Genomic DNA, 19940 nt, shown 5'->3' on the forward strand with positions numbered 1-19940 from the left:
AATCGGGGAAGGTTTAAATTCCTTTCTTTCTCTTTCTTTAGGGCACCGTTTTGATTCCCAATTTGACATCAGTGCTGTTTGACAAGAATGAGTGGGAAACCCCTCATACTTTTAATCCTAAGCATTTCCTGGAGGATGGTCAGTTCAAGAAAAAAGAAACTTTCCTGCCATTCTCTGCAGGTGAGATGTGTCTGACTTTGTCCATTCGCACTATAGCACCAAGTCTTGGCCTCTCTCCTTTTTTAGTTTAGAAAAACCCCACAGCATTTATTAGTGAGAGAGGCACAATGAAAAATGGAAAGCTCAGAAATGAAAATCATGGCCAGAGTTTGTGTCCCAGGGCTGGGGTTCTGGGTTGTGCAATTTTTTCATAGGTAGAGGGCATGTCATTCTTGAGCAAGTGCTCTCTCCTAGAACAAGGCTCGACACAACAACAGGAAAGAGCGGTATGAGCTCTGCTACCCTTAGTGGTATGTGTACACTGGAGCTGTAGGTGTAATTTCTTGTTGGGGGTGATAAGCCCATGCTAGCGTGGAGTGAGCTAGTGCGCTAAAAATAGAGGTGTTGCCATGGTGGTGTGTGCAGCTGGATGGACTAGCCATCCCGAGTACGCCCCCTTCCGAGACCTTCAGAATATACTTGGGTGGCTAGCTGCTCATGCCACCACGGATACATTTCTAGTGTTAATGCGCCAGCTCCAGTGTAGACATACCCTAAGGTGGGCATTGTAGCTAGGCGGACACCCGCTTCTGCCCTGAGGGGTTGGAAAAGCCCTGCAGAAGGCTGTTGCAGGGAGAAGCAGCTACTGGGCTGATTGGGGAAGTAGCTGCAGCTGGGCCACACCCTAATCAGAGCCCAGATGGCCTGTATAAAGAGGCTGGGAGCCAGGAGTCCAATAGTCTCTCTCTGTCTGCAGAGAGAGAGAAGGGCCTGGCTGCAGCGAGCTAGAGACAGAGTACCTGAGTGGAGCAGGGCTGGGGAAAGGCTGAGGAGCTGGGGAGCTCTAGCCTGGATAGCCCCAGATTGTGGCCTGGGAGAAGGCTAAGGGGTACTGGGGGGTTGCAGAGCGCAGCCCAGGGCTAGGCCAAGGCAGCAGGTCCAAACCCCCCTTGGCCTATACTGCAGTCTGTCCCAGAGAGAGGGGGCTAGTTGGTGACTGGCAGTGGCCTTATCCTGAGGTGAGGTGGGGTTAGTGGGTGGGGGTTCCCCTGGGAGGGGAGACCCACTGTGTGTGGGTATTGCCAGGGGGCAGCACCCAGAGCAAGGGGCACCGGGGTCCTGGGAGGGACACAGGGGCCAGTGCAGATGACAAGGCGGATCACCAGCCTACAGAGGGTGCTCCAGAGGCTGGTGAGCTAATTCTCTGGACGACCAGCAGGAGGCGCCGCAGGGGTGAGTCCGGACCTTCTACAGGCACAAAGAGACAGTAGCCTTCCTCACTTGTTGGGAATGTAGGAGTGAGGACAGAAGGAATAGCCCTCCTCACCTTTTACGTCTTCTTTTCACTTGTAGGGAGAGTCAGCAGGGGGAATAAACATGGTAAAGATGATAAAAGTGTGGGAGATCCCTGAAGCAACCTCCTAAAAAAACAATCCACCTCTAGAACATTTTACCATAGAATGTGGTGGATTCTCCATCACTTGGACTCATTAAGGGCTGATCCCACACAATTTAAATCTATGAGAGCTTTAGCATTAACTTCCTTGGGCATGGGATCAGATCCTAAATCAAGACTGGGGGAGGTTCAAAATGCTGTGCTCTATGATAACCACAAATTACCACATATTTTGGGGAAATTCAGCTCTAAAGCCAAACTTTGAAGGTCAGGCTTGTCTCCAGTTATTTTTTATTCAAAAGTCTTGGCAATTTGAGATTTTTGTGTTTTGTTTTTACTTGGTGTAAAGATTGTTCAATTCCATGAAAATCTGATCACTTTGGGGGACTTTGGAGACCCATCTTCACCAAACATGGCCCAGAGAATGTCAAAAGCTTTGACATTCAAAATTTCATTCACAGATCAATTTTCACATGAATATACATGAAAACTAGAGGTTCTGTGGTGTTTTTTTTTTTGTTGAGAAAAACGCCTATTTTTCATCTGGTATGATATGCCAAATTTAAAGAAAGAGAAAAGATTTCACAAACAATTTCCTGAAACAAAAATGCCTGTGAATCAAGGAGTCAGTTTTGCAGAAGCCTTGTTTTTATACAGGTCTATCAGTGCTTTCTTGCAAATGAAAAGAACCAGCAATATTAGTATTCGCTGTGTGTGGCTAAGGAAAGTATGTAATACCTTTTTCTTTTTAAGTGGTCTATCAAGAAACTAAGATTCAGGGACACACGGCTCCCTTCTTTAATAATAATGCTGACTAGACCTGTGTGTGTTCAGCAGGCCAGGTGCTATGTCATGGAGAAGCTAGGCCAGAGAAAGATTACACCTCACCTATGTTGTTTAATTTTCACTTTTTAGTTAAGAAATAACACAGCTGTGTGTAGCTGAGAATATTAGGGAAGTAAGACATTAGCTAGACACAGAAATTGTAGTGCTTTAACTATATTAGTATACATGCTCCTAGATTTCTGTCAGTTAGGTGTGTGGTTTTTTTTAAATCAATATAAGTTAAAACATCACAGCCTTTCTAATGTGGATGCAGTTATGGGAAGGGGAATAATCTACACTAGGCACTTTCATAAAGACATCGTTATACTGGTATAAAAATGTGTGTAGATCAGACTTTCAATAGCTATGCAGAGATGTGGTTGATCATCCAAGAGCTCTCAAACATGATTGTTTCTATTAGTAGAAGGAATTACCGAAGTACTGTTATAATTAATGTAAACCTTAGCATCCACTTCCATAAGTGAAGCAAAATTTAGTACTAAAAACAGGAAAAAGTGACTCAGAAGGGAGGAACTGATGAAAAAACCATCTCTTCTTCCTCGCTGTTCCCGAAATTGCTGCTGTGGAAAATTAATTCCTCATTTGTCCTGAGACCTAAAACTGTTCTGACAAGACTCCTCTGGCTGATGTGCACAACTGTCTTCTTTTCAGGAAAGCGCGGTTGCCTTGGCGAGCCGCTGGCTAGAATAGAGCTGTTCCTGTTCTTCACTGTCCTCCTTCAGAAATTCACATTCCAAGCTCCGAAGGACATGAAGCTAAGCCTTAAATTCAGAACGGGAATTACTCTCAGCCCACAGCCATACAAGATCTGTGCGCTGTCTCGCTAGGAAAAGCCAGGAAATGTTTGTCATTGCCCCATTTCTTAAAATAATTACGCTTTGCTGTGCTTGTATATAGGGCTGCATCGGCAGTTCACTATGGGCATGTCTATACTTGCCATTTAAGCGGAAAAAGCCCCTTTTTTGCACAAAAACCATGGGAGCGTCTATACTTGGTTTTCTTTTTGCAGTGAAACTTCTGAGTTTCACCGCAAAAAGAAAACCACCTCCACGAGAGGTGAACAGCTCTTACCAGTGATGCTTTTGCAGTGATATGCAAGTGAAGACACGTTTTTCCTGTTTACCCAGCTTTTAGCCTCCGCAAGATATCCCACAGTGCCTAGCTGACCACTCTAGCCAACAGCTCTGTTGCCAGGTAAACAGACATCCACCCCTTCCCCTGTAAAGCCCTAGGAACTTTGAAACTCTCCTTCCTGTTTTCTCCGTAAGTGCTCACTTATCTGGCCAGGTGACAATGCCTGCTCCAGGGAGCAAACGATCCCCTGCTTGGAGCAATGCTGAGCTAATGGCGCTTATTAGTGTTTGGGGAGAGGAGGCTACACAGGAACCCAGGATGCCCCATGATCACCTCCCCGCCCTTTCCCACAAGACCCATTGTCAAACTGGAGAGAGCTGCACTGTGGGATAGCTGCCCTAGAGTGTTGCTCTCATCACGATGGAAGGGCTGCAAATGTAAAGACTCTCTGATGCCTAAGGAATTAAGTGAGTACACAAACCAGCACTTTACTTTCACCGGTGAAACTTTCAGCGCAAAAAATCTGCAAGTGTAGACATACCTTAAGTCTCCAAATCTCCCTGCCTGCCTCCATTCTTATAACCCAACAGGGGACCAATATCAGCAATTGGACGATTTGGGAACCTGATATGGGAAGGGGCTGGGGCTGTTATGATACGTCCTACCATGACGGCAGCTCTTCCTGGTGTCCCTGCCACACCAGTCTGTGTGCATGCACACTCAGGATGGCCGAGGAATTCCATTTCCCATATCAATCTGGTTGAAAAAAGGTAAGTATATTTCATGAATTCTTTCAAAAGGAACATTTTGTTTCATTTGCAGTTTTTCATGAAATATTTACTTTTTCAATGGAAACTTTTCAAAACCGTTTTTGTTGAGAAAATTTCACTGGTGTGAAAAAAACACAACCAGAAGAGAACTCCTGACTCTTTAAAAAAGTTAATACTAATACATTTTTAAAACCTGCCCACATTAGGATTTGAATTCCTAACCTATATAACAGTACTAGTGCTCAACCCTGCTGCCATGAGTATTGCTGAGAAACCTCATGGCCTTTAGATGGTGGGCCAGGAAGGGAACTAGGGCAGAGTATTAACATATCGACTATTCCAGTTGGAACGGCCGGGTTGCTGATGGGGTTGGTTTAGTGCACATGTAGTTGAACGAAGGCGAGCTGGACGTTTCATAGGCAAATTTACTGTGGTTCTTAATTTTAAATTTGGTGTTTATTTTATGGTGTTTAGGTGCTTTAGAAATACTTCAGAGGGCAGATATTTTGTTGGCTGGCTGAGGATCAATGTAGTTAAAGAGCAGTTATAGCCCTTATTTTGCAACGTGAATAGTATTTTCAAAGGTAATTTAAAAGTATTTGTTGAACAATGTTGGATTTTGGGCCTATCATCCTTGAAAAGCGATTCTTCAAGAAATTTTAAGAGTAAAAGGAGTTATTAATTTTTTTTTTAATTTAAAGATAACTTTCTGCAAAAAAGTTCCAATAACTGACATTTTAAAGTTAATAAAGAGCACTTGTTTGTATTGTTATTTTCATAGCTAACTTGTTTACTGAGAGTTCTACTAACAAGATAAAAGAGCGCCAAGCCCAGGCTCTGAGCACCCAGGACAAAATGCAATGCACACCTAACAGACCCTTGTAACTGATTCACTGAGAGCCTTACGCTAACAGCAACATGAGTATAACCCCACCATTCCGAAAAATCCTACTAGAGTCCCAGTGCTGTCACTGTACACAACACCCCCTGAACACAAAAAGCACTTTTCCCTTCTCTAGATCTCCTCTCTAAGAAGCTATGTATACAGCTGTAGAGTCCATATCTCCTGGCTCCCACTACTGTGCCTACATGAAAAGACCATTTATCCTGCACTTGCAATAGTAGATGCTTAGTTCATGTAAATATAATCACCGTTATTTGAAAAGCAATTTCCCTTTGGCTCCTTCTTTTTCTTCCCCTATCGCTTGTGTGCCTGAGCATGCGTGCATGTGCCTATTTTCTCACATAAGGTCGCTTGACTTCTTGAAATTGGATCGGATTTCTGTGAATGGTGGTTCATGAAGTCAGCCATTTTCACCAGTTCCGCCCAACCACCTGCTAAAAACCCAAGGCGTCAGTGGAATGGCATTAGAGTTCAGGACATTTTTCTTCCCCAGTCAAGTTGCATCATGCTTTTCCCATTTATTCTGATCTAAAACCTCACCAGCCTAATCCTGAACCAGATGGGAGGCTGGTGAGGAAAAATAGTTAATACAATTATGATGGATGCAATGTAGTGCTGATGGCGATTTGGATGGGCTCCTTAATGATGGCATTAATGACACAAGAAGAGACTTTTGCTTTCATTGGAAGATTCGGTCTCAAACTCAGACAGAAGGTGTGTATTTCTGAGTTCATTTGGCAACTTCACAAGGACTGCTAAGGGGGCAAGGGTAGGTTAAAGAGGGGCCTAGTGCTAGTGTACTACAACCCCACCATCAGACACCTATCACCTTTCAGCCCCAAGGATCCCCAAGAGACTTACTTACACACACAATCCCCTGCTGAAGCACAGCCAGCGCTGATGACAGCCAGTAAGCAGCCATTGCACAGCACCCAGCCCAACTTTGGGGATGAAGCAGAAAATAGGCTGGAGTCTAGAAACCAGGTGTATTTGAGGGGAATGGGCTTTTTACGCGTTGTCAGTTATTCTCCTATTACATTTCCTCTGCTGCTTCTTTCATAGGGTGAGAGTGGAACAGTAAAAGCAAAGGCGTGACTACAGTTAAGATCCACTTACTCTGCTTACATTAGAAAACAAGATTTCTCTGAGTCCCTTCTCAAAGCGAACCCACCCCCTGCCTCCAAAGGAAGTAAATGTACATTTTTCCACGTAATCATTTTGCCAAGCAGGGAGGGTTTTCCAAGGATTTCTACTCATGTTTGCCCCGCCTGAGGGTGCAAACGCAGGTCCCACCATATATCCCCCCCTAAGAAAGCCGAAGCCTCTGGAGTTCAGTGAATCTGCACCATGGTAGCTCTCACTGCAACTTCATCTATTATACCTCCCCTCAGCATAAAGGGAGAATATCTGCTGGAGCCAGTCATAGAACCACGAGTTCCGCTTGTACCTTCATGTTCTCTAAACTTATATTTGCCCGGGGAGATTGGGCCACACCATAGATTAACAAACTCACAATTACAAATGTTTGCTGGGGCACTGGGGGAGAAGGAGAGTGATACTGGAGATGAGGTTAGGTTATGTGCAAAATAATCTCCGGCGGGTTGTGTAGTTGCAGGTTTCTTCCAGTTTATTTTGCAAGTCTTGGCTATGGCTCCAGGCCTTTTCTCCTGCTGCTTGTTTCACTTACTGCTGATGTACTTCACCGTGCATTTGTTTAATTTCACCTTGAGCACAAAGAATGCATCCTGTGTTACCCAGGGCTTTCAGAGCCCAAAGCAGTGGTAACGTCACTGTTTCACTCCAGGCGGTGTCAGGAATAAATCAGTGGGAACGCAGCACTTCCGGCTGATGAAAAATTGATATGAGTAAGAGTGCTCTTATCTAAAACAACAATGTATTAGATGTAAGCACACTCACACATAAGCAATAGGTTTAGAACATCCCAGATAATTACCTAGAAGCTGAGGTGGTATTGAGAAACTAGCAGCATGTCTGTGATGGCCGGTCTTTTCCCCAGTGGGGAGTATGATGTCAAGAAATTCTCTTGGGATAGCTTCAGAGAACTGCTCCGAAGTACACTCTATTACCTAGTCTTTTTATAGCTACCTTTTACACAACACACAGCTTATAGTGACCCCTACTGGGTCATCACCTCTCCTAACTTCAATAAACTACTTATCCACAAAACATTCCTAACAATCGTAGTCATAATAAGCTTCTATATAAAACACACCCAACCTCAAGGTCTCCATCCACTTATTTCCTTTCAGTCTCAATTTGTTAACTCTTTTCTCCCCTCCTCCCACTCTGATTAGCAGGAATCGCAAGCCAGCAGCTAGCATTTGACCTTACCTCCAGAAGTCCTGCTTCTTCATATGAACCCTCTACTAGTTGGTGTTCTATTTTATTAATTCATGGTGGCTGAATCCGCACAATATGGTTGCAGTTAGCTTGATCAAAGTCTGGGGTAACAACACCCCTGCATTCCAGGGGTCTTATTCGATAATTGCTTAGCAAGGCATTTCCCTCCCCTCGACTCCCCACACCCACATAGTTAGTATCTTGCATAGAAGGCTGTTCTGTGATGCCTCTTTTAGCATTTCAGATTTTTTTTCATGCATATCACTTATGCTCCAGTTCAGATTGCTCTTCCACTCTTACTGCAGCTGTGGCTAAGTATCTACCGAACAATTTCAAATAAAGTTCAGTGTCTGGCTAAAACCAGAATGTTCACAATTAAGAGCCAACTTCTGACTCTCTGGCACCCAGGGATTCTTCCAGGGCAGAGGACTCCCTCTCTAGTCAAGCTAGCTGGCTCTAAGGTTGCTTTATGGCACCAGAGGGTCTGAGCTAATACATTTATAGATAGAACATGAATTCTCTTCTTTATATTGTGAAGCAAGATTCTACTCATGGATCCGTCCTGCTGGTCAAGGCCAACTGAGTGAGGTCTTGTAGCGGGGTGGTCACTCACTCCTGCCTAGAAGAGCTTAAAACTGCCCAGGAGAGGGCTGTTGCTGGAGTAAGTAGCTCCCAGGCTGATTGGGGGAAGTAGCCTCAGGTGTGGCCATGCCCCAATCAGGGCTCAGCTGGCCCTTATAAGAGGGCAGTGGGCCAGGAGCAGACAGCCTCTCTCTCTAGCCTTTGGAGAGGGAGGGACCAGGCTGCCTGGGGGAGCTGAGGAAGGTACCAAGGGTGGAGCAGTGCTGGGGAAGGGCTGGGGAGCGCAAGCCTAGCGGAGCACAAGGCTGCAGGCCAAAGGAAGGGCCCCCTTGAGGGTACTAGGGCTGCCAAGGGGCAGTTCCGTTATAGGTAGAGGTAGCAGGTCCAAACCCAACCTTGCCTGCGATGAGTGGCTTATACTGCAATCTGCCCCAGGGAGCGGGGGCTAGTTGGTGACTGGCAGAAGCCTACGACTGAGGTGAGATGGGGATAGCGGTAGGGGGTTCCCCAGGAGGGGAGACCCAGAGACTGAGGGATGTACTGCCAGGGCGCAGCACCCCGGCATGCAAGAGGCACTGGGTCCGTGACGGACATGAGTGCCCTGGTGAAAGCGGGACACCGGTCTGCAGAGGGTGCTCCAATGGCTGGAGAGCTAATTCCCAGAAGGTACCAGCAGGAAGTGCTGCAGGGGTGAGTCCCGCACGCTTACAGGCCTCTATTGCACTGAGTGACTCACCTCTTTTACTACTTGCTCCATGCCCTCTGCTTACACCCTCCCCCCCGCTTCCCACCACAAATGTATGCCAAATGGCTTAGCACAGCCTTTCTATTTGACTCAGGTGCTCCTGGTTTATTTTAATAGAGTTTGGGCTAATACAATCTCTTTGGGAATTCCTGGCAGAAGGGCCTAGCGGCTCAGGAATGTACCCACCAGACACCTGGCACGCAGTTGGGCAGCTAGTCCCTCGAGACGTGGCTACCCTCTATTTTCAGGGTGCTTGCATGAACAGAACTAGCACAGCTATGCTGCTGCCAGGTGGATTTACACCTCTAGCCTGATGTGCAGCTATTGCCTTAGGGTCTGTCTACACTTCAAACACTGGTTACATAGAATCTACCCCGTTGAGCCTTCATTTAAGATGTTAGGGCCCTTTCTCACCGCTGACACTCCAAGCCCTGATTTCTACGTTGCTTACAACACACACTGGGCTGTTAGCAAACACAAAGCTATTCAGTTGCATTAGGATTCTGCCCTGTAGCCTAGCCCCGTCACCCACCGGAACATTTCAGTACCTCTCCCCTCCATTCGCGGGCTGGTTTCCCCATCTTGAGGCACTAAGGCCATAACCCTCCCCTATAAGTCTCGCTATGCACCACATAATAGGTGTTCCCCAATCTGTCTCCCTTAGCTGGACAGTACATGAGTATCCTAGAAGGTTTTTAAAACATTGTAAGTATATATTCATTTAGTGAGAAAAGAACATGACATATATCCCTCGTTACATTAGGAGGCTGTCTCTCTGTTTTACATTTTATGTTGTACATGCATCCTAAATGAACATTTCATTATTGATGCGTAGCATAACTGAGGATGGTGGCCATGTTTTACCTGTAACAGATCTCTGCCATACTCTGCCACAAGCCATTTCTGCTTTTGCTTGGCCTGCTCGCTGTTGTCCCCCTTTAGTGCATCTTCTTTTCTCCCCAGCTTTTGATGCTTTGCATGGCCCATGCCAGCTGGGGCCTCTTTATTGGCTACTCTCATCGCATAGACAAAGCAAGCCACATCATTCCACGGTTTAAATTTGGCTCACAGTTGGCGGAGATGTGGTGAGACCGTTACAGAAGGTGTGCAGGTTTGGATTGCTGCCAGATGGAGTCACTTAGTCCCAATCATGGTTGCTTCCAGAGAAAAAAACGAACAAACAATCTGATGCTGTTGGCAGCCTAGCTGCTGGCAGATGGAGAGCTGATGTGCCTACAGACTCATCCTGAAGACCTACCCTTAGGTGTGAGAATCTTGAGTCCTTAGCCAGGTTCCTCACATTTCTTAATATTGCCAATAGCTAAATGCATGACAGGCTCTCAGCCCAAAACGTAACTGGTGGGAAGTTCAATGGCAATGCCACACAAAGACTTAGGAAATGCATTTCGACTCTGCAATAACAGCGTTGGGGGCGTTTTGTTCCCTTTCTTGATAATCAAGTTGGGACAACACCCCAAAGTCCCTGCTCTGGAGAACTAACAGTTAAAACAAACAAGATAGACAGAGTGGGGGCATGAGGGAGAATATTCTGATCCCCATTTTAGTGATGGGGAACTGAGGAGAAGAGAGAGACTAAGTGACCTGCTGAAGGCCACAGAGGAAGACCTTGGCAGTGTAGGGCATTGCACTCATGTGTCTTGCATCCCAGTCCAGTGGCTGGACCATAAGATCATACTTCCTCTCAACTTTTCTCAATACCCCCTAACCCACATCATGTTTATATATAACCTACCAAGACATTTCTTTCCTAGCTTTCTCAAACAACATTGTCTTTGGCTGCACGACAGCTTTTCGTTACCATGCACAAAGAGCACTTCTGCTATTTCAATAAATAAAGCATGTTTGTATGTTGGGGCCAAACATTCCCCTTCATGAAGAGGAGCCGTGAGCCCTCAATGGTGGGTGTCCATTCCACCATATTCTGCCCTCCGGGAGACAGGACTGGTGGCAGGGCAGAGCAGTCAAGGGAGAATTGACAATAGTTCAAGCATAAGATGGAGCTCCATGGAAAGCAAGCCAGTTCCCATGGATCTTGGCCCATTTATGCTTTCCCCTATACCACTCTCTGCAGCACTTGTTCCCTTGTGTCTGCTGGGTTATCATTAGCTAGCCCTGCTTTTACTTACACACACACACACACACACACACATGCTTTGGTGTGCATAAAAGCTACAAGAGGAGAAGTTACTCTGCTGCTCAGAGTTGTTCTACAGAGTGACTGAGGAGGCATATAAAACATGTACGATTAGGGGGAATATTGCCCTTCCCCTCACTTCTCCTTTTAAAATGCCCCAGCCCTACCCCAAGGCACCACAGGGGCGAACATACCCCAATCTAGTTTTAATTTTACAGCCATTGTAGAAAGTGGTTGTTATGTAATTGCATATTTATGCCACCTGAGAGTGCGCACTGGACCTCAGCATCATCTATTATTTAGAGTGTGGTCCAGGACTGTGAATCAGCTGTACACATTTAAACAGATTATTTTAGGTCTAGTTCATTTGTAGTTTGTTAGATAGTTGTGGTTATATTTTACAAGTTTCCTAAAATAAAATTGTAAACACGTCACGAGTATCTGGATCCTTTAATGTACTTGTCATTGTGCAGTATTTTATCAGGGAGAATCAGAACTGCACTTTTGGCTATGCACTTACAGTATTAAATATAATGTTAAACTGGAAGTTGGGTGGCTAACAGCAGTGTCTTAGCTCTAGGGGAAGTCCCAGATTTTGCTGAAGCTGTTTATCATAACAGCTACATTTCATTCACGCTATATGAGGGCATAGTTAAATGGCTCTTTGGTTCAATGGTTTCCATTGTTCTGGCTGAGGCCTCCCTGGAGACTGATAAACATCACTGCCCAAGACTAGACTGAATGCAAATATGGCAGCTGGGGATTAACTGGGTGGAGACGTGTGTGTCTATATGTCAGTACCAATCAGAAGCAGCTAGAAAGCAAGTGGCGAGGACCAGAAAACAAACAAGACAGCCAGAGAAGCACTAGTAGTTGCCCTAAGAGAAAGACAAGAGTGCTTTTTGGGCAGTGTGCTGGCTGGAAGGAAGCCTTGGAATTATAAGCAAGGAAACTACTTGTATGATCATCCAGTATTCACGGAAACAGGACTTTGCACATTGTTTTCAAATAAACAGGATTGTGTGTCTATATATATATATATATATGAAAAACAACCCGGCCTGATCAATTTCTCCTCCAAATGGAAACATCCCTCAAGGCCACCTGTCTATTGGCTAACCTCTCAGGCCAAAAAGGAGGTGACAATAATAAGTTACAGGAAAGTCATTGCTTACTAGCTTTGCCAATATAGTATTAAACACATACATTGAGATACTGACTAAAAAACCCCCAGCTAGCCAGTGATGTGCTGCTGTTTTAACGAGAGCAGCCTTCTAAAAACTGTCCACTTCGGTGCTAATGTATGTGACATCACCTGGATTAAAGTCTCTCCTCCTTCCTCCACAAGTGCCACCCAGCCCATACGCTACCTCATCAAAACCCATCAAGCCTTTATGTCCCTGCCCTGGAGTCAATACCTCTCAAGCCACAATGCGCTTTCTGTCCCATTACCTCATGGAGGGTCCTTGAAGTGCTCTTAGCTGGCAACTGTTCTTCAGCAGCAGTGATGGAAGGTAGGTCAGAAATGGTCTGAAATCAATATGATGAAATTGAACACAAATGAAAAGTACGTCGTTTAGGAAGGAAAAAAAATCAAACGCACAACTACAAAATGGGGACTAACGTGCTAGACAGTAGAACTGTTTGAAATGGATCTGGGGATTATAGGGCAGCACAAATTGAATAGGAGTCAACAATGTGATGCAGGTGCGAAAAAGGCTAATATCATTCTGGAGTGTATTAACAGGTGTTTCATATGTAAGACATGGGCAGGGCTGGCGCAACCCATTAGGCGACCTAGGCGATTGCCTAGGGCACTACAATTTGGGGGGGGTGGCGACCGTGGCGGCATATCAGGGCGGGCCCTTCCGCCGCTTAGGGCGGCAGAAAAGCTGGCAGCACTCCTGGACATGGGAGCACAGTTGCCAACTTTCACGTGGTAAATAAGCACCCTGACTTTCATAATAAGACAAAAATCAATCTAATCTCATTTCAAAACAAGCCAATCCCTAAGAACCCCAACACACTATGTGACTAGATTCCTCCCTCTTCCCTCCCCCGCAGCATGCAGTCTGGGATGGTGGTGGACCCACTGTGCACCCCTGACTCTCTCCCTTCCTTGCCCCCCCACTTGCCCCTGCCTGCCCCCCACTTGCCAGGAGCTGATCAAAAAAAGAAGCAACAAGCTAAAACAAGCAACAAGCCAAACAAGCTACAAGCCAAAAACTAGCCAACGAGCAACTCAGAAGCCAATTAAGCCAAAAACAAGCCCAATCTCTGCATTTTTTTTTTTTTGGGGTAGGTTTGGCATGTCTGCATGGGAGGTAACTGTCCATCTCTGCTCAGCACTGGTGAGCCCTCCGCTGAAGTACTGTGTCCAAAGCTGGGCACCACGCCTTAGAAAAGATGTGGACAACCAGGAGAGACGGTCCAGAGGAGAGCAACAAAAATGATTTAACAACCCTGACATGGGAGGCAAGATTAAAGCTGGGCATGTTATTTTGGAGAAAAGCCTGAGGGGCAGACCTGATAAGTCTTCAAATACGTTTACGGCTGTTATAAAGAGGCTGGTGATCAATTGTTCTCCATGTCCACTGAAGGCAGGACAAGATGTAATGGGTTTAATCTGTAGCAAGGGAGAGTTAGGTTAGATAGTAGGAAACAATCTAACTATAAGGGTAGTTAAGAGGCAGAATAGACTTCAAAAGGAGGTTGTGGAAGCCCCGTCACTGGAGGTATTTAAGAACAGGTTGGACAAACACCAGTCAGGGATGCTCTAGATATACTTTGTCCTGCCAGAGTGCAGAGGGCTGAACTTGATGATTCCAGCTCTACATTTCTATGGTTCTGTCCTGCTGGCAGGGGGCTAGCCCTGCAGCCTCCAGCCATGCTCAATGAGTGACTAGCATGCTCACACAGCCCGTAGGTAGGGTTGCCAGGCATCCAGTTTTCGACCAGAACACCCGTTCAAAAAGGGACCCTGGTGGCAGAGTCGGCTTTAGGAAGTGCGGGGCCCGATTCGAACAGTTTTGATGGGGCCCCGGCAGAGATGACTGAAAAAAAAAAACCACACGTAAAAAAACATGTGGGGCTTGTACTCACCGGGCGGCACTCGTAGTCTTCGGCGGTTTGTCCTTCACTCGCTCCGGGTCTTTGGTGGCACTGAAGGACCTGCTGCCGAAGTGCTGCCGAAGACCCAGAGCGAGTGAAGGACCCGCCGCTGAAGTGCCGCCGAAGACCCGGAGCGCTGCCAGATGAGTAAAAATTAAAAAGGAGCCTCTAGCCAGGGAAGGGATTCTCGGCCACTTGCCCCCACCACAGGGGGCGCGGGGCCCTCTTAGGCACGGGGCCCGATTCGGGGGAATTGGTGGCATTGGCCTAAAGCCGGCCCTGCCTGGTGGCTCCGGTCAGCACCTCTGACTGGGCCGTTAAAAGTCCGGTCGGCAGCGCAGCAGGGCTAAGGCAGGATCTCTGCCTGCCCTGGTTTTGCACAGCTCCCTGGAAGCAGCTGGCATGTCCAGCCCCTAGGGACAGGGGTGATCAGGGAAGCTCAGCGTGCTGCCCCCACCCCCTGCACCAGCTTCGCAGCTCCCATTGGCCGGGAACTGCGGCCAGTAGGAGCTGCCAGGGTGGCACCTGTGGGCATGGGCAGCATGCACTGTGTAGAGTCGCCTGGCTGTGCCTCAGCCTACAGCCTGGACCTGCATCTGCTTCTGGGAGCAGTGCAGAGCCAGGGCAGGCAGGGAGCACCCCAAAACCCCTGCCCCATGTTAGAACCCCCTCCTGTGCCCTAACTTCCTCCCAGACCCCAACCTCAACCCCCTACCCCAGCCCTGAGCCCCCTCCTGGAGCTTGCACCCCCAACCGCCTACCTGAGCCATGAGCCCCCTTTCGCATCCTGAACCCCTCATTTCTGGCCCCACCCCAGAGTCTACACCCCAGCTGGAGCCCTCACCCCCTCCCACACCCCAACCTCCTGCCCCAGCCCAGTGAAAGTGAGAGAGGGTGGGGGGAGATCGAGCGACGGAGGGAGGCTGGAGTGAATGTGGGTGGGGCACGGCAACAGTGTTCGGTTTTATGCAATTAGAAAGTTTTCAACCCTGGCCCTAGCTAGCACTCTGCCTGCACCCTGAGCAACACCCCTAGCTACCCTCGCCTGCACCCCCTCCCAGCACACAGCCCATAGCTACCCCCTGCCTGCACCCTAAGGCACTTCTCTAAGTGGCACCCTGGCCAGAGTCCACTGCCAGATACTATTCTGAAGGGTGAATTAGAAATGAGTGGGATAGAAGGAAATGAAAGTGGATATTACTAAATCAGCAACAGATGGGCGGGACCAGGGAGACAGATGGTGCGTGAATTTCAACCTAGCCCAGTGTAATTCAATGAGGAGAGGTCAGTGCAGGGCCGGCTCTAGGTTTTTTGCCGCCCCAAGCAAAAAAAATGCTGCTGCCCCCGTTCCAGCCCTGGGCTCCTCGCTGCACCCCTCTGCCACCCCAACCCTGGGCTCTCCCCCACCACCCGCACCCCCTGCCGCCCCAACTCTGGGCTCCCACCTACCCTCCCCCCATTGCCCCCCACTCACACCTCCTGCTGCCCCAGCCCTGGGCTCTCACCCCCCCCCCCCTGCTGCCCCAGCCTTGGGCTCTCCTCCCCACACACACACACACACCCTGCTGCCCCAGCCCTGGGCTCTCCCACCCCACATCTGCACCCTCCTTCCGCCGCAGCCCTGGGTCACTGGTAACTTGCTCCCACGGCAGGTGTCATAACTATAAACGGAAGGGTAATAGCTGTCCTGTGTACAGTACTATAAAAATCCCTCCTGGCCAGAGACTCCAAAATCCTTTTCCCTGTAAAGGGTTAAGAAGCTCAGGTAACCTGGCTGGCATCTGACCTAAAGGACCAATAAGGGGACAAGATACTTTCAAATCTTGGGGGCGGGGGGGGGGGAAGGCTGTTGTTTGTGTTCTTTGTTTGGGAGTGTGTTCGTCCTCGGGACTGAGAGGGACCAGACATCAATCCAGGTTCTCCACATCTTTCTAAACAAGTCTCTCCTATTTCAAACTTGTAAGTAAATAGCCAGGCAAGGCGTGTTAGTTTTCCTTTGTTTTTCTCAACTTGTAAATGTACCTTTTACTAGAGTGTTTATCTTTGTTTGCTGTACTTTGAACCTGAGACTAGAGGGGAGTCCTCTGAGCTCTTTAAGTTTGATTACCCTGTAAGGTTAATTTCCATACTGATTTTACAGAGATGATTTTTACCTTTTTCTTTAATTAAAAACCTTCTTTTTAAGCACCTGATTGATTTTTCCTTGTTTTAGATCCAAAGGGGTTTTGGATCTTGATTCACCAGGAGTTGGTGGGAGGAAGGAGGGGGGATGGTTAATTTCTCCCTGTTGTAGATCCCAGGGGGGTTGGAACTGATTCACCAGGAGTTGGTGGGAGGAAGGAGGGGAATGGTTAATTTCTCCTTGTTTTAAGATCCAAGGGGTTTTGGATTTGTTTTCACCAGGGATTTGGTGAAGGTTTTTCAAGGCTTCCCAGGAAGGGAATCCATTGAAATGGTGGCAGCCGAACCAGAGCTAAGCTGGTAGTTAAGCTTAGAAGTTTTCATGCAGGCCCCCACATTTGTACCCTAACGTTCAAAGTGGGGATCCAGCCCTGACAGCAGGTCATTCAGCAGGAATTTTAGATGTGCACAGAACAGAGACAGGATTGGTTCCCATATAGTTACAGAACTGCAGTAAAGCGGAACAATTTTCAGCTTGTGTGATTGGAGGATATCTGGATGCATATTATAAGACTGTCCTCCATAAATGAGGAAAAGTTGAGGTGCCTTTATTATTCTTTTGTTCCACTCTTTCTCTCTATGGGGAATTTGCCAATGCAATATCACTGTCTTCCTTTTAAACAAACAAACAAAAGGCAATGGCTGTTGAAAATAGCAATTCCAGTCCTAATAACCACTGGGAAGCATTTCTTGCTCAATTTTATCCTACTTTTTCTACAGCAAGTTACATTGGATCAGTATATTTGATTGGAGAGAAATGAAGTAACAGCTGCCCAAACTGAGCTTGAGCACTCCTGAATTTTGAGGTGTTCAAATCTGGAAGGCAGGGGCGGGGGGGCTATGGCTCCGCAGGGGAGCACAGCAGCACATATGCAGCAGCGTGTCTGGCGCTGCATGAAGCCAGACATGCTGGTCTGAGTGGCACGGTAAGGGGGCTGGGGGGGTTGGAGAAGGGGTAGGAGGTTCCAGGGGGGCAGTCAAGGGACAGGGAGCAGAGGGGTTAGATGGGTCAGGGGTTCGGGGGGGGAACAGTCAGGGGACAGGCAGCAGTTGGATAGGCATGGGAGACCCAGGGGTCTGTCAGGGGACAGGTAGGGGGTAGGGTCCTAGGGGGAAACTTGGGGAGAGGGTTTTAGGAGGGGGCAGTTGGGGACAAGGAGAAGGGAGGCTTAGATAGGGGGTGGGGTCCTGGAAGGGGGAAATCGGGGGACAAGGACCAGTGGGGCTTAGATAGGGGGTGAGGTCCTGGGGAGCAGTTGGGGCAGGGGTCCCGGGAGGGGGTGATAAGGGGACAGGGGGGGTGGATGGGTTGGGGTTTTTGGGGGGGGGAAGTCAGAGGGAGTGGATGGTGGCAGGGTGGGACTACCCTTCCCGTGGAGTGTCCTATTTTTTGAATGTTAAAATATGGTATCCCTACTCACAGTGCAGCTCTCCATTCACACCAGGCTGCAGCATGAGGTCTCAGCTTCCTCACTCCCTCCCCCTCTTTCCTGTTGGTAGTGGCCAAGGGAATGCTGGGAAATGTAGTTCTTTCCCTGCTCCAGGGCTGGCTCTATAGGCAGGGAGCTAACCAAGGAACTACAGCTCCCAGGGCCCCCTGTTGGTTCTCAGCTCCCATGCTGGCTCCCTGCTGCCCCTGCAAATGGGCTGCCCCAAGCACCTGCTTGCTTTGCTGGTGCCTAGAGCCGCCCCTGGGTCAGTGACATTGAAGAACGATTCAAGGGTGGAGGAAGCCATATTATCTCTACTTTTTTTATTTTTAGTCACAGAAAAAGCTGGGAAAAAAAATCTGCAGCCACAGAAGAGACTGCTAAGGCTATACACGAGTGAAGTCTTTATCAAATCCTGAGGGCGGATAATGAGGCTAGACACACTGCTGCTTTTTGACCTAATGCCAAACCTATGGGTAAGGACGGTAAATAAGTAAGAAACGGGGGAATGAATACAGGCAAATAATTTGCATGCATTGTAATAAACGCTGAGCATGTTGGATCAGGTAGGTGTCAGTAACAGGCATACTAAAGCCAAAACACTTTGTTACTGTGTAAAGATATAGAGAAAATACATGAAAGAGTTTTAGTTGTTAGCAGGTAGGTGGGCTAGCCCCATTCTCCTGACCAATTGTTTTTAGGTAGCTGCATCCTGCCTCTCTCAAATACCCCGCATTAAACACATCCACTGTATTTTATTTTTTAAAAACTTTTTTGAGGTCACACACATGGTAAATAGCTGTTGTGTTTCAGCCCAGCATTTCAACAGCAGCTAACAATTCCGGTAAAACATGTTATACTTATGTATTGAGCATTTGTTACTCTATTGTATAGAATAGCTGGCATGCTATCACCAGCTATACTTAAGACTACCTCAGAACAAGCAGTGTTCAGGTCCTGGAGGTGGTTACTCCAAGTCTTCTGAAACAATAACTGAAAAATGACTGCCAAAAGTGCACATTGGATCTGGAGCCCTCCACCAAGGAGTCATGTTGAGTGAAGGTGTGAACTGAAGTCCAGACAGCTGCTCTTCAAATCTCTGAGACTGGAATGCCTCTTAGATAAGCTGCTAAGGCTGCCTGAGCTCTGGTGGAATAGGCCTTAATTTGTATATGTGGGTCCGTCTATGCTAGTGTATGCAAGTTCTACTGCAGTCTGAAACCCCTTTAGACAGTCTTTGAGAGGACACAGGCTGACCTTTCATGCTGGTAGCAGAGGCCAGAAACAGTTTAGGAGAATTTCTGAATGGTCTCATTCAAGACAAATAGTGGGCGAGAGTCCTGATAATATCCAAGGTTTGGAGTCTGGCTTCCCCTTGACTAGTATAAGGCTTGGGAAAAATATAGTATAAGGCTTGGCAGGAGGATCACTTGATTCAGGTGAAATCCGGAGACAGCTTTAGGTAAGAATTTTGAGTGAGGGCTTAATGTCATCTTGTCCTTTTAGAATGCTGTATATGGAGGTTTGGATCTCTCCCATTCTTTCTTAGGCACTAGGTCTATGTCTACACTACCACTTGTGTCAGCAAAAAACTTACGTCACTCACAGCGCTAGGTTGGGGAGAGACCTTCTGCGGGGGTGGGTTTTTTCATGCCAATGGGAGAGCTCTCTCCTGTTGGCATAATGCGTCTTCACCACACACAATGAAGTGGTGTAGTTGCACCAGTACAGCTGCGCCGCTACAATGCTGTAAGTGTAGACATGCCCCAAAAAAGCTGTCTTCACAAAAAGGTGGTACAAAGAATAGATTGCTAAAGGTTCAAGGGCAGGGCCTTTTCATGTGATAATACTACACTGAGGTCTCAGATGAGTGAAGTCTCAGACTACTGGAAAGACATGAATGAGGCCTTTGAGAAATCTAGTAACCACTGGGCGTGACTTTTGGTTGGATGATGAGAGGAAATATCTTCCAAATGGACTCTTATAGAGCTAGAGAGTCAAAAACACTTGAGAGCTAGCAAGTAATCTAGAATACATACTACTGGAGTCACTAAAGGTGGCAGGTGCTTCTGGGGACTGCACAATGTCGACAAATTTGTGTAACTTCTCCTGCACTATGCCTACTGGAATTTCAGGGTACTGGTTACCGGAAAAGCTTTTGGAGGATCTGGCAGTCATCTGACTGGGTTGGCAAAGCTGGGGTGATGGCCTCATCAAATGATACTG

At 47.4% G+C, this 19940-nt stretch overlaps 1 protein-coding gene across 1 annotated transcript in view; it reads left to right on the top strand.

Moving 5' to 3' along the window:
- LOC117882110 (cytochrome P450 2J2) overlaps nucleotides 1-5414 on the top strand; it is a 25839-nt gene extending 20425 nt beyond the window's left edge. The window contains exons 7-8 of the mRNA XM_034780092.1: nucleotides 42-180; nucleotides 3053-5414. Coding sequence (XP_034635983.1) covers nucleotides 42-180; nucleotides 3053-3228 — 315 coding nt within the window. The 3' untranslated portion in view covers nucleotides 3229-5414. The remainder of the gene's footprint in view (nucleotides 1-41; nucleotides 181-3052) is intronic.
- The last annotated feature ends 14526 nt before the right edge of the window (nucleotides 5415-19940 follow it).

Source organism: Trachemys scripta, chromosome 8, assembly GCF_013100865.1.
Source record: "Trachemys scripta elegans isolate TJP31775 chromosome 8, CAS_Tse_1.0, whole genome shotgun sequence".
Lineage (NCBI taxonomy): Eukaryota > Metazoa > Chordata > Testudines > Emydidae > Trachemys > Trachemys scripta.